The following is a 13,808-nucleotide window of genomic DNA, read 5'->3' on the forward strand; positions in this document are numbered from 1 at the left end:
TATAATTAAAAATTTATTCATTCACAAATCAATCTCATGATATTGTACATGAAACTAATATCTGAAATTTTCCTAGAAAATGGCCACGTTCTATTTTTCTAAAGGAACCTGAACTTACTGTTGTGATTTGTTTTGAGATTCTAAGAATATAATCCCAAGTTTAAAAAACTGAAATGGCAATTGAAGTTAATGACATATTTCATTTGCTAGTAAATTAAATATGACAGGGCATACTTAATAATTCACTTCTGCTGCCAAAATATTTTATTAGCCACTTTCACTAATTGCAATGTGAGAGAGAGAGCATTTAATTTTAAGAAGTTTAAGCTTTAACTTTCACAACTGCATAACATGTAATTTGTAAAAATAGATAAATTTAAATACATAATTGGCCAACTAACTCCTGCCCTCCATATAATTTACACAAGGCTTCTAAAATGACTACTTTTCCTGAGAAATATTTAATATATTTTTAAAATAATTTTACAGGAACTCTTAAGTCTATAGCAGATGCCTTTAGTCCATTATTAACTTATTTACAGTTTTAAATGTACATTGTGTTGTTTGTTGAAAATATTTATAACTTAAGAGTAAAAAGAATAACTGTTCTTTTTTTTTTTTTTTTTTTTTTTTTTTCAAAGCATAAAAACAAGGATTAACAACTTCTCCCCCACATATATAGGAAATATATCTCTAGGGTTTTGAGTTAAGAAATTAAATCAAAAACAGCTATTAATACCTTGGAGTAAAAAATAAATACTTTTGGAGTTAGTGATTCTGAATATTATCTATGCAAAACTCTTCCCCATTCTTAAATATCCTTTCAATTAGCCCAGAAAATATTTGCAAGGTCATTTTGATAATGTACCAATCTAATCATAACTTTATTGCATAATCTGTGTTGTGTAATTTACGCACAAAATTCATTTTTCGAAATCTTATCATCAAAATTAAAATAACAAATAAAAATATTTATGATCGAGTGAGACTGTGCCCTGGAATTATCACTACATGTTTTTTTATAATGCAGATATCCAAAATAACAATAATTTTCACCTTTAATTAACTGAAACTAACATAATTATTCTTTAAAAATACAATCTAAAAAGTAATCTTTAATAAACTAAGAATTCTGTGTAGGAAAATAACTGCTTCATTATATTTAAACAAAATAATATTACAGTTTACATTACCTTTATTTCCATGATTTGCGATTTTACAGCCATTCATATAACTCAAAAGCCATGTTTAAGGAGCTTTTGTCATACTTATTAAAAAAAAAAAAAAAAAAAAAAAAAAAATCACTATATAATAGAAATGAGAGAACAAAAAAACTAGAGCTTTTTTAAAGCTTAATTTTGAAAGTAGCGCACAGTTAAGCTTATTCAAGAGTATTGCCTACTTCTATACAGATATATAAGCTTTCATAAAAATAATCCCCCACTTTTTTACTATTTTGTTTTAAATAGTAAAGATTTATTCCAATAAAAATTACATTTGATTTATATGTAGAAATTGCAAGGCTTGGCAACAATATTAAATAAAGAAAATTAAAGATTTTGATAGTTTTACAAACTTAACAACTTCATACTTTTAATTAAATAATTAAAAGTAATAAAAAGTTTTATTTTTGAAAAGGTATTGAAATGTTTATAAAAACAAGTGGCACTTAAAACTGATTTGAATCACTTTCAATTCTGTTCCCAACGACAACAATATATCTGATTTAACAAATCCCCGACCTTCTATTCCAAAATATCAGTTGCAAACAGAGATTAAAGGCACATGCTTCTGGTTTATGGCAAAACTAACAATTTTCAAACAAGATCATAAAAAATAAATAAATGTATTTTTAAAGATTATTACTTTGTAATTTAAAATACAGATAAAAATAATTAGTATTATAAATCTCAGAACAGTTTCTGCACAGTAAAACTACTAGACTTCAGGCTTTTTTTTTTCTAGTTTAAAAATAATCTAATAAAACTCTTATTTACAATGGAGTAATACTCAGGATGTTAGGATATTAGTGGTTGTGTATCACTGTCGTTAGGCACACCTTCTAAGTGCATACTTTCACTGGAATGATCAACAGTCTGCATATCAATTTCAACACTACCATTATTCTCCACATTCTGACTATTACCTTCTTCATTTGTTAGCCCACTCGCCAGTTCTCTTACTGAAATCCTCTGAAGATCAGTTTCTGGTTGCATAATACTCTCTTTAGATTCCTGAGATTTAAGATTATTAACTTCTTTCGGGGAAAGTATAGCAGAAGTGGTTTCTGATTTTTCAACATTTTTGTTTTGATCATTCTGTGTAACTGAGGTACCCATATCTTCTCTGATTGTATCTGAATTACTTCTTAATGATGTAGCATCAGCTATATTTATATCACCAGAGCTATTAGGCAAAGATAAACTATGTCTTCTGTCAGATGTATGCACAGGAGCTGGAAGACTTGAACAAGGCATCACTGAACTGTGATTCTGACTAACAATGCAAGTTTGATTTAGCAGATTTGATGCAAGTCTTGATGGACGGGGTAGCTGTTGATGACGTCTTGCTCTCCTTGGTCTACGCCTATTCTGTCTAGGTATGACATCATAATGCAAGTTTTCAACACAAAGATTCTGCTGTCTTTCACCTACAGCTATGGCATAAGAGGGTGGAGGTTCACGAAAATAAAATTCTTCACCTAAACGTGAAAGTGGAGTTTCGTGACTTGTAGCTTGTTGTTCAATAAATCTGAGAGCATAAAGTCTACACGTGCAACTGACAGCTATTACTAACAGAAGGCCACAAATAAGTGATCCCATTACAGCTGCACTAATCACACTGTTCTTTAAACCTATGAAATATTAAACAAGAATCCAATTACAGTCATTCTATATCAATTGGGCTTTCTTGTATACACAAAAACTACACTAAAATTAAGTAATTACATGACTCACCCATTCATAATGTTTCTTTAATAAATAAGCCCAGTTATCTAGCATCTAATGGGGATTGGGGAAAGCAAGTTGCATTTTGTCACGCTAACATATAGATTATAATTTATTTCCTTTGTGAAATAAATTATGATTTTTAAATTGTGCTGGTTACAAACTTACCAGATTGATGGATAAATGCCAGATAGCTGAGCTTTTACTGTATATTCCAACCAGAATACATAAACTGAAAACAAAAATGGTTGAGGCTATTCAATTAAACTTTACATGGTTAAGCAGTTTTATACAATATAAAACTGACAGCCCACATAAAAGTTCAATAAAAGGCAATATAAAATTTCAATCTAACATTGAACTTTTATTCAGATTTTTAGTTATCGATAAAATGAAAACATATATAAAAAAATTAACTATATAATATTGGCGTAAACACACCATAGACAACTCTTAAATGAAAAACTACATTAGTAGTGTGAAGGGCATAATTTTATCTGTATCTCAAATTGTGCTCTTCCTTCACGAGTTGCCATGTATTCATGTATTGCACTACTTCAAATAAGTAACGTTTTGCTAAAAGAGAAGACTACTGTTACTTATTCTCAATGGGCACCACCACCCAGAGGGCACCGTTTCAAGGCTTGTTGGCCTTTCATCGGTGTGTGGGCAAGTACCCTGGTATTGCAGACATGACAATCCAGTTGTGAAGATAATACCACAATATGAGAAATGTCAGAAGGTGTACAGGATAATATTTAAGTAAAAATTAAATGCAACAAGGCATCATATCTTTAAGAGTATAATAATCTATATAATATTGGTGTAAACATACCATAGACAACTCTTAAACAAAAAACTACATTAGCAGTGTGAAGGGCATCATTTTATCTGTATCTCATATTGTGCTCTTCCTTTACAACGTTTTGCCATGTATTGCACTACCCCGAATAAGTAATTTACTTAAATATTATCATGTACACCTTCTGGCATCTGTCATATTGAGGGCTGTCACAACTGGATTGTCATGTCTGCAATACCAGGGTACCTGCCCACCCACCGATGAAAGGCCAACAAGCCTTGAAACGGTGCCATCTGGGTGGTGGTGGTGCCCACTGAGAATAAGTAACAATAGTCTTCTCTTTTAGTGAAGCATTACTTATTCAAGGTAATGCAATACATGGCAACTCATTGTGAAGGAAGAGCACAATGAGATACAGATAAAATGATGCCTTTCACACTACTGTGTGTGTGTGGTATGGTTGTTTATTGGCACATTAGCTGCTATGGATATAGTGCGCCTCTTCATAGTTATATCAGAAAATAATTAAGAACGTAGCAAATTCATTTCAGTTCTAAAACCTATTCATAAAAGATTATACACTCCAATTTTTTTCAAAAAGCAAAAAAGTTCCTTAATATTTGCCTCCTCTCCTATGATATGATGTTTAGTGTCAACGGTTCTTGAAGATTAGCCAGATTTTGAAGTGTTGAAGTACGATGTGGTTGATATAGGGGACAGTCAATCAAAATATGTTTGACTGTTAGATGTTCAGAGCAGTGTGAACACAGGAGGATCATTGCCGGTGAGTCAGATGGGTATGCCCTATTTTTATCCGTGCGAGTACCACCTCTCGCCGAACTGTCTGAGTGCATGAGTGCCATAATTTTGGGTCCTGTTTCAATTGGAAAAATTTATGTTTCTTTATGCCATAGCTCTGTCCACTGTGCACAGTATTCTGTTTGAATTATGATTGATATTATAATCAGAAGCTGGAATGAAGACAGAGGTTAAGTCTAAGGTTGATGGATTTTTAGCAGATATATCAGCCAGTTCATTTCCTTCTATGCCTGAATGTGCCGGAATCCAGCAAAACTTCACTAGTTGTGGACGGTGATCAATTTGCAAACTCCTGATTTTCATTAAAATATGGTGATTCTTTTGAGAGGGATTCTGTATTGCTCAATTGAGCTGAGAGAGTCAGTGTAAACTATATATTTTGCAGATGGGTGTAGAGTCAAATTTTCTAGAGCTAATTGTATTGCATACAGTTCTGCCGAAAAGTTGCTATACTCAGGTGGAAGAGAAGCTGATATGATAGCCGAGGGAAACACTGCTGCTGCTGTTCCAACAGTTGAAAGAGATTTGGAACCATCCGTATATACTGGCAAGAAGTCAGCACAGCTTTGAATATGGCTAGCATGGAGTTGTTGCACATTCAGTGTCGGTTGGCGATTCTTTCCCCATTGTAGAAAATAAGTATCACAAGTCAGTTGAGGAAAGGGGGTCCATGGAGGATGAGAGTAATTCTTTATCTGTTGCCTATTGTGGAGAGGAACATTCCAGTTCTGTGATATTTCAAGGAGCCGTAGGTCAGCTGGTCGGATTTTACTTAGTTTATTTCTATAGAGATTAACTAGTGGTTGATTAAACAGGTATGGCTGAATAGGATGCAAAGAGCAAGTCTGTATTTTGGCTGCATATTTAAGTAACAGCATTTTTCTGCAGAGATGCAGAGGGGGCTCATGAGCTTCAATGTATAGACTATGAGTTGGAGATGTCCTATACGCACCAATTGCAAACCGCAGTGCATTATGTTGAATAGGATCCAGCCAGCTTAGTACACTCCTTCGGGCAGAATCATAAACTGGAGCACAATAATCTAAATTGGATCTGATCAATGCTCCATATAAGAACAGCAAAGTTGTACGGTCTGCTCCCCAAGAATGGGCAGATAAAGCTCTTAGCATGTTGATCTTTTTTGAGACAGGTAGTACATAATAATTTAACATGCTCAAAGAAGTTCAGCTTACTGTCCAGGATTAGTCCCAAGAATCTGATATTGCTGGCAATCGGAATGGTGGAATTTGATATCTGAAGTTCAGGATCCGTATGCAGTTTGCGTTGATTGCAAAAGTGGATCGCAACTGTTTTCTGTTGGGAAAGACGATATCCATTGAGCTCAGCCCACTTTTGTACTTGATTGAGAGACGTCCGCAATTGCCTTTCGATAGATCTCATATTCTGTGAATGGCAAGAAAGAGAGAGATAGTCAGCATAAAGGTACGCCTCTACAGTATTTGGGACTTCTTTTGTGATAGAATCAATTCTGAGCGCAAACAGGATTGCACTCAAAACTGACCCTTGTGGTAGTCCTTCTTCTTGCAAGAATGTAGTAGAAAGGGAATTTTGATATCGGACCTGGAAAGATCTGCTCTTGAGGAAGTTCCTAATAAATATAGCAGGTTGCCACGGAAACCATGATTATAGAGGTCACGGAGAATTCCATAACGCCATGTAGTATCGAATGCCTTCTCTATATCTATGGAGACCATAACTAGGTGTTCGTTTTTAACAAAGGCATTGCGAATTTCGAATTCAGCCTTGATCATCAGATCAAAGGAGGACCTGTTTTGGCAAAAGTCATGCTGACTATTACTTAGTAGATGTTCGCTTTCAATGATCCAAGTGAGTCGACTGTGGATCGTTTTTTCAAGAATTTTACCGAGGCAACTGGACAGAGATATTGGTCTGTAACTATTAGGATTGGAGGGGTCTTTTCCAGGTTTCAAAAAGGCCAAAACTGTAGCATGGTGCCAAGAAGTGGGATAAACATTTCCCAGGAAGATTCGGTTAAAGAAGGCTAGTTTGTTTGTTTGTTGTTTGGTTTTTAGGAGCATTAGCAACTAAGGCCATATTACTCCGGGAATATGCGGTGGTCATTCCCTGACCTTTCTGCACCCTCCGTATTTGATGGTGACAGGCTCGAACTCCGGTCTAATCAAGAAGCGCGTGCTACACACTGTTGCTCCTTCCCACCTGGCTACAGAGGCGAAAGAAGGCTAGCAGCATTTGTATGTTTTTCTCATCAAGGTGCTGTAACATAACATAATATGTCCCATCTGGCCCAGTGGCACTGTTGCGTGTTGTTCTGATGGCTTGCATAAGTTCACAGTATTGGAGTGGCTGGTTATATGGAAGTAGCAGCGAAGTTCGAAAGTTGATATGTCTCTGTTCTGTGGTGGTCTTAGTTTTCTGAAATTCCTGAATGTAGCTGGAAGCAACTGAGACGTGAGCAAAAGTTTTGCCTAAGGCATTTGCTATATCCAGAGGAGCAGAGACGTCTAGACCATTGCAGGAAAGAATTGGAGAAGGAACAGTTGGAAACTTCCCGGAAAGCTGCCTAATTTTCTTCCATATTAATCGTGGGTTCGTGTTTCTATTGATAGTCGATGCAAACAGAGTCCAAGAATCTTTCTTGGCTTGTCTTTGAATGAGACAAGCTTTTGCCTTTAGTTTCTTGTAGTTAATAAGATTAACTGTAGTTGGAGTTTGACGAAATAAATTCCATGCTTTATTTTGTTCTTTCTTCGCTTTTGTGCATTCCTCATTCCACCAACAGTTGAAATGGCGTCGAGTCTTGGAATTTGATATTGGAATTGAGCTTTTAGCTGCAAATAAAAGGCAGGAAGTGATATAATCAGTAACTTCATCTATGGGATGTAGTTGTATAATTTTTTTTGTCCAGTGTGATTGCTGACTGAAATTTGTCCCAATTAGCTTTAGAGAATTTCCATTTCCTGCAGAGTTCATCTAATGGTGGTTGTGTAGTCATCAGATAACAAACAATTGGAAAATGATCGTTGCCCATGGGATTATCCAGAGCGGACCATTGCATGACTGAAAACAGTATCAGGGAGCAAATCGATAGGTCAATAGCAGAAGTCTGTCCATTAGGTAACTGTATATGGGTGTGCGAGCCACTGTTAAGAAGAGTAAGGTTTTGTTTTTCCAGTAAAGTTTCAATCAGTCGGCCGCGTCTGTCTAATTTAGATGATCCCCATAAAGGGGTGGCCATTGAAATCCCCTAGCAGGCAGATAGGGGAGGGTAGCTGTAATAAAAGTTCTTTAAGATCATTATAAGAGTAAGTATGATTTGGTGGGAGATAAACTGAGACTAGAGTTAAAGCAGTCTGAGTAATCAGACGCACAGCGACAGCTTCGGTTTGGGTTTGGAGAGTGATTTGCCTAGCTGGAATCCTTGTGTTAATTAAAATAGCTACACCACCATGAGCAGAATCGGATGTATTCCGATCTCGTCTATAGACTGAGTAGTTTTTTATGGAAATGGAAATTTGAGCAGTTAAATAGGTTTCTTGCAGGCAGAAACCAACTGGAGAGTAGCAGTTAATTAAGTAATGAATGTCGTCAATGTTGCCACGAAAGCCTTTGCAATTCCATTGCAAGATGTTAGGCATTACTTGAATTTAGAAGAATAAGCTGTACCTGACGTGCCGTTCTGGCTTTGGTTTGTCTCTTTTTGGAAATGTAGGGCGACCTGTGTCCATATCTTCTTCTTCTACAAATATTTCCAGAATCAGATCTTCCTGTTTGGATGAATACTCTGGATGCATCGATGTGTCATGAATAATCTTTTTTGAAGATGAACTAGGATTATTTGAAGTAGTAGCAATCACTGGTGGAGGAGGAGATTTTACTGGAATCTTAAGAGGCATATTACTTGCTTGGTCTGAGTGCTTCAGGGTATTGGACTCTTGCTGAGAGAGGACAGCTCAAGCCCAGTCGGAGATTGATATGTTATGTGGAATGGTAACATCAGTTTGCATGGCTATTGTCTGATATTTTTTTGCGATACTGGCATAGGTACGGTTATGTATACTGGGTGCAATTAATTGTCTTGCTTCCTGATAACTAACTTTATTTTCAACTTTATATTTCACAATTTGTTTCTCTGTTTTCCATCTTTCACATGTCTTAGAGTAGGCCAGATGGTTGCCTTTGCAGTTGGGACAGATCATTTCCTTCACCGAACAATCACTTTGAATGTGATCGGAGGATCCACAGTTGGGACAAACTGGGTTGCTTCTGCATGTTGTTTGAGAGTGGCCATACTTTTGGCATTTATAACATCTCAACGGATTGGGTATGAAAGGATTTTTTTTTTTTTTTTTTAGGAGCATTAGCAACTAATGCCATATTGCTCGGTGATATGCAGTGGTCATTCCCTGACCTTTCCGCATCCTCCGTATTTGGTGGTGACGGGCTCGAACCCCGGTCTAATCAAGAAGCGTGTGCTACGCACTGCTGCTCCTTCCCAACTGGCTACGGAGGCGCCATGGGGGGGGTATGAAAGGATGAGTGCAGCAAAGAAGATATCCTGCTTTTACTGATGAGGGCAGATTTGGACTGTTAAAGGTGAGAATGATATTTCTGGTAGGTATGAGTATATTGTCTCTTTTTGACCATAATTCTTTTTACAGCGATTACATTCTGTTCCTGAAGCTCTTCTTTAATTTCTTCCTCCGTCACATTCATCAGGTCCCAACTAGATATTACACCCTTTGATGTATTTAGGGTTGCATGTGGAGTTACGTTAACTGGAATACCAGCAAAATTTGTAATTTTTAGTAGTTTTTCAGAATGCCCGTGGTTTAGAGTTTCAACAAGTAAGTCCGCTGATTGCAGTCTCTTAACTGTCTTGGGAGACCCTGCAATACTTTCCAGATGTTTTTGGATTAGAAAAGGGGATAGCTTACTGAGAGGCTGTTCTGATAGTGAGTGCATTATTAAAAATGCTGGTAAGTCTGTCACCGAGGGATTGGTTTTCAACCTCTTTGCTTGTGATGAATCATGTTCATGTTCGGTATCTGGCCAACAGCTTGTCCACTCTATAGATGGAAACATATTTTTTTCCATGTTGGCTCCTCTTAGCCCCTGGCAGATGAACTTTTCTGCCAAGGTTACCAGCCTGGCCACGGGGAGGCAGGAGCAGTGCCTGGTGTGACCAAGCGAAGTTAGTAGGGGTTAGTCTATTAAATATGAAAAAAGAAAGGTTACTTTCCTTTCTTGCTCTCGATCAGTACTTTTGAAAAAAGAGCTGCTATTAAATAAAAGGATTTATTAAGGAGAAGAATGTAAAAGAGAACTAGAATTCACCTTTTGAGAATCACAGTGAAAGCACATAGAAATCGCTCAGTCACAATCGCTTGGCACCCGGGGCCCCTTCACACTACTAATGTAGTTTTTTGTTTAAGAGTTGTCTATAGTGTATTTACTCCAATATTATATAGTTAATTTTTTTATATATGTTTTAATTTTTACTTAAAAAAAAATTAACAAAAACATTTTTGTCCTCTCTGATCCTTCAGCCAGAGGGTAGAAGCCTGCAGTGGACAGATATATTCCACCAGATACAAAACAAAATCTTCTGTTGGCATGTGGGGGGCTCTGATATGCAGCACAAGTTCACAGAATAGCTAATGATGTGATTGTTTGATGTTGCTGTATGCAAGTCATTTTTCACTGCACATCAAATGGTCCAAAAATTGCTTGTTACTGTGATGTGAAAACAACAAGCAAACTGATAGTCTCTGGCATTTGCTGATAGCTGTGAGTTTATGTGGAACCCATTTGTTCAGATTGTGCCTTTCCCAGTAAATAAAATAAAATAAAAAAGCAAATAAAATGGAATGATTTCACCGATCCGCTTGAATCTTTCTGTAAGTACCTGAGGTATCTGGCTTCAATCCAACTCAACAGCAACCTTCAGTTCATTGTCATCATGTCAGTCAGTCAGTCAGTCACTGAGGTATTATGAGGTCTGTTATAAAGTGACTCATTACCTGATTTAGATTTTTTGACCCATTTTTGGGCTGTACATACCTTGTGGGCTAGTTGTTAGGTGTGTTCGCATATATATACGCACTTGATCACTGAATTATGATCAGCCTACCCATAATGAACTATGCCACAGAGCTCGCAATATAAAAATCAAAACAGCTTCATACACTACAGTAGTGGTCATTTGCATCTGGTCATGCAAGTCAAAGTGATAAAGTAGCAGTTATGGGATGTAGTACAGATATCAAAGAGCTTCAAAAAAGCACTAATTGTGGGAGCTCATGCATTGGGTGTTTCCATATTGGAAGTGGCATATCTTGTTGGTTGCTCATGGCCCAATGTGGTTAAGGTGTATGAAGAATGGTGTCAAAACACCTCCTACTGACAGAATTGTAAAGATGTAAAGGCTCCAGTGTTCGAACAGAGATTGGCAGGCCATCTCAATTTCTCATTATGAAAATGAGAAAACCATTCAAACACTCTTGGTCAAGACAAATATTCATCGGCAAAAACTTTTTTTTAAATCGTCAGAAGTTTCCATAGTACTTTTCCCTAATTTACAATAAAATCTGATAACTGCTCTTTGCTCCATTTTCAATTTTCTGACAACATGCACAAAACTACTATTACTCTTTCCTTCATAAATCACGAACTACAGACTGGGGAAGTTCAACTTGGACTCATTGGAAAGAGCACACTCTAGCATATTCTAATCATGTACTATTTTGCCCTTTTATGTTAATACTAAATGCAGAGTGCAGGCAGTCTCATTATTTAATTGGCACACTGTGTATGTGTCTGTTACGGTTAGATGAAATTCAGCCTGCATCAGGGAGTAACTTACTTACTTACTTGTCTGAAACATAAAAATCATAGTATGAGGAGCCATTTGCAGAGATGGGGGGAACCGCTGGTGCCATCTGACACTAAATACACCTTATGAGGAGCCATCAGTTACAACAGCCATTCATTCCTGGTCATTACTGATGGCATGGTGACACTACCACCATGACAAGAATCATGTTGAAATCATTCTAAGACTACTATTTGGCCTTTCTATTCTCCATCCTAAATACTATTTTCTAGCAGACCAATACCTGCTCACATATGGCTCTCATATCCTGACAGTGCCTACATGATTGGGACATACTACTTTGGCCTGCATGTTTGCCAAATCTTTTGCCCATTGAACATATTCAGTGTATGAAGGAACATTCACTAATCTTCACCTCTTAGTCCTCTATCACTTTTTCCCCAACTACAACAGAAGTGCAAGAAGCATAGCTTAATGTTCACCAGGATGACATTCACTACTTCCATGGCCCATGTATTGCTGGTCACAAAAGTCATACTTCATAGTGATGAGCAGAGAAGCTTTGCATATAAATACTGCTGAACTGCTACACAAACAATTTCTTGTCTATAGTGATAGCTGTCACTGCACTTATTCTGAGCAGTGTATTTTAAGAGTACTAAGTCTACTCTTCAGCTAGTAATAATGGTATTTTTATGTTTATTGCATTTCTAATTATTCCTACAGGCAAGGTTTCACCTAGCCCTAATTTTAATTTTGCAGGTTGTTTATCTCAAACTAATGTTTGTTGTATATTGTAAATGTTTGTTAGCATCACGATAACCTGAAATTAATTCCTATATGCCTATTTTAATTACTTTATTGTCCTTTTTATTGAAACTAATGTCAAGTGTACTGTTATGTTTTTGGAGTATAGCAACCTGTTTTACTTCCTCAATCCTACTAATTTCCTGGAATGACCTGTTTTTAAAAAGAGAATAAATTTTTTTATGGAAACTCGTGAGCACTAAATTATAACCAGACTTAAATAAAATAATGTCTTCTGATGAGAATAAACAAAAGGTAGGCCAATCGACAGCCTCTTGTTTCTATTTATTTCATTGGAACTATTTCTTTTTCAACATTCGACAATTATATTGGATAACCAGATGATTGTTAAACCTGCGTTTTAATAACTTAACTTCAGAGTTTAAATCCTCATTAGCTGATGCGTACTTATATGCTTGAACTCAATGAGCTACTGCACAACAATACCTTTTCCTTGGAACAGAATGAAATGCATCTTGCACTTCAATTTACATCGCTACTGCAATGCTCCCTAAATCATTAGCATAGTTGATATATTTTACATACTTATCTTGTAGTGTCCGAATATTTTTAATAATTGGGTGTATTTGTCAAAGAGCACATTATACAAGCAAGCTAATTAATACTTTGAGTGAAAATACCACACTGCACGATAGAGGTAAAAATAACTCACAAACTGTTCTGAGGAGCTTACAATTTGAAATTTTGATAACTAAATTAAAAACTAAAAATTTTAAATTTAGAAAAAATTGGCCATATATCAGGATCTTGTTTCCAGCCCTCTGGCAATAATAAAACTATTATCCAACAAAAAACTTTCATACTTTTTGCTTTGTTCATAAAAGCTCTGGCTGTAGCTGTGAGAAGCTACATATCCAAGATGCAACATATAACCCCCCCCCCCGCCCGCCGGTACAATCAAGGCTTTTGGGGATAGATCAAGATGTATGGAAGTTCTTTGTTTGAACTGTAACTGTTTAATAAAGGTCTTAAAACAAGACTGAAATGGATGGTCAGTTTGCTAAAATTCAAAATTTTTAGTTTTAATTCATTATTAAAATTTCTAAATAATACACTAAGTCTGCAGAATGTTAATTTTTTTTTTTCCCTCTCTTACACAATGGATTGTTTTCATTCAAGAGTCATTTGACTCACCCTCATAGTTTCACTTCACAGACTGGTCTAAAATTGGAAATAACAAGGGCTACTATTTATAATTTAAAACAAAAGAATTGGAAAAATATAACTTATCCCAGATTCTTTCCCTCTCTCTCATATGTATATACATAAACACCTTCACTCTGAAACTACGAGGGGTTTCTGAAAAGTAAGGTAACACATTTTTTTTTTTCTTAATAATGGTGAAAGGGAATGAGATGAAATGCCATGGATAGACAGACCCGTTAATAATGTTCAAAAAGACCGCCAGTGCAGTGTTGTGATACTGTCACCTCACAGCAGATTCCAGTTGCAAAATGGCAGCTACCATGCGGGTGTAGTCCAAAACAGGTGTTCATGAATTTATTCACTTTTTGCAAGCAAAAGGTCTTCACAAAGTGACATTCACAGTGAACTGGTTGCCGATTATGGCAGCACC

The 13,808-nt window shown here is 36.3% G+C and overlaps 1 protein-coding gene across 1 annotated transcript in view; it reads right to left on the reverse strand.

The window, feature by feature from the left end:
- Positions 1-1,668: 1,668 nt before the first annotated feature.
- LOC150082620 (uncharacterized) overlaps positions 1,669-13,808 on the reverse strand; it is a 91,336-nt gene continuing 79,196 nt past the window's right edge. The window contains exon 10 of the mRNA XM_090378713.1: positions 1,669-2,854. Within this exon, the coding sequence (XP_090234839.1) occupies positions 2,019-2,854 (836 nt within the window). The 3' untranslated portion in view covers positions 1,669-2,018. The remainder of the gene's footprint in view (positions 2,855-13,808) is intronic.

This window comes from Mastigoproctus giganteus, chromosome 7 (assembly GCF_048544385.1).
Source record: "Mastigoproctus giganteus isolate SK-2022 chromosome 7, ASM4854438v1, whole genome shotgun sequence".
Lineage (NCBI taxonomy): Eukaryota > Metazoa > Arthropoda > Arachnida > Uropygi > Thelyphonidae > Mastigoproctus > Mastigoproctus giganteus.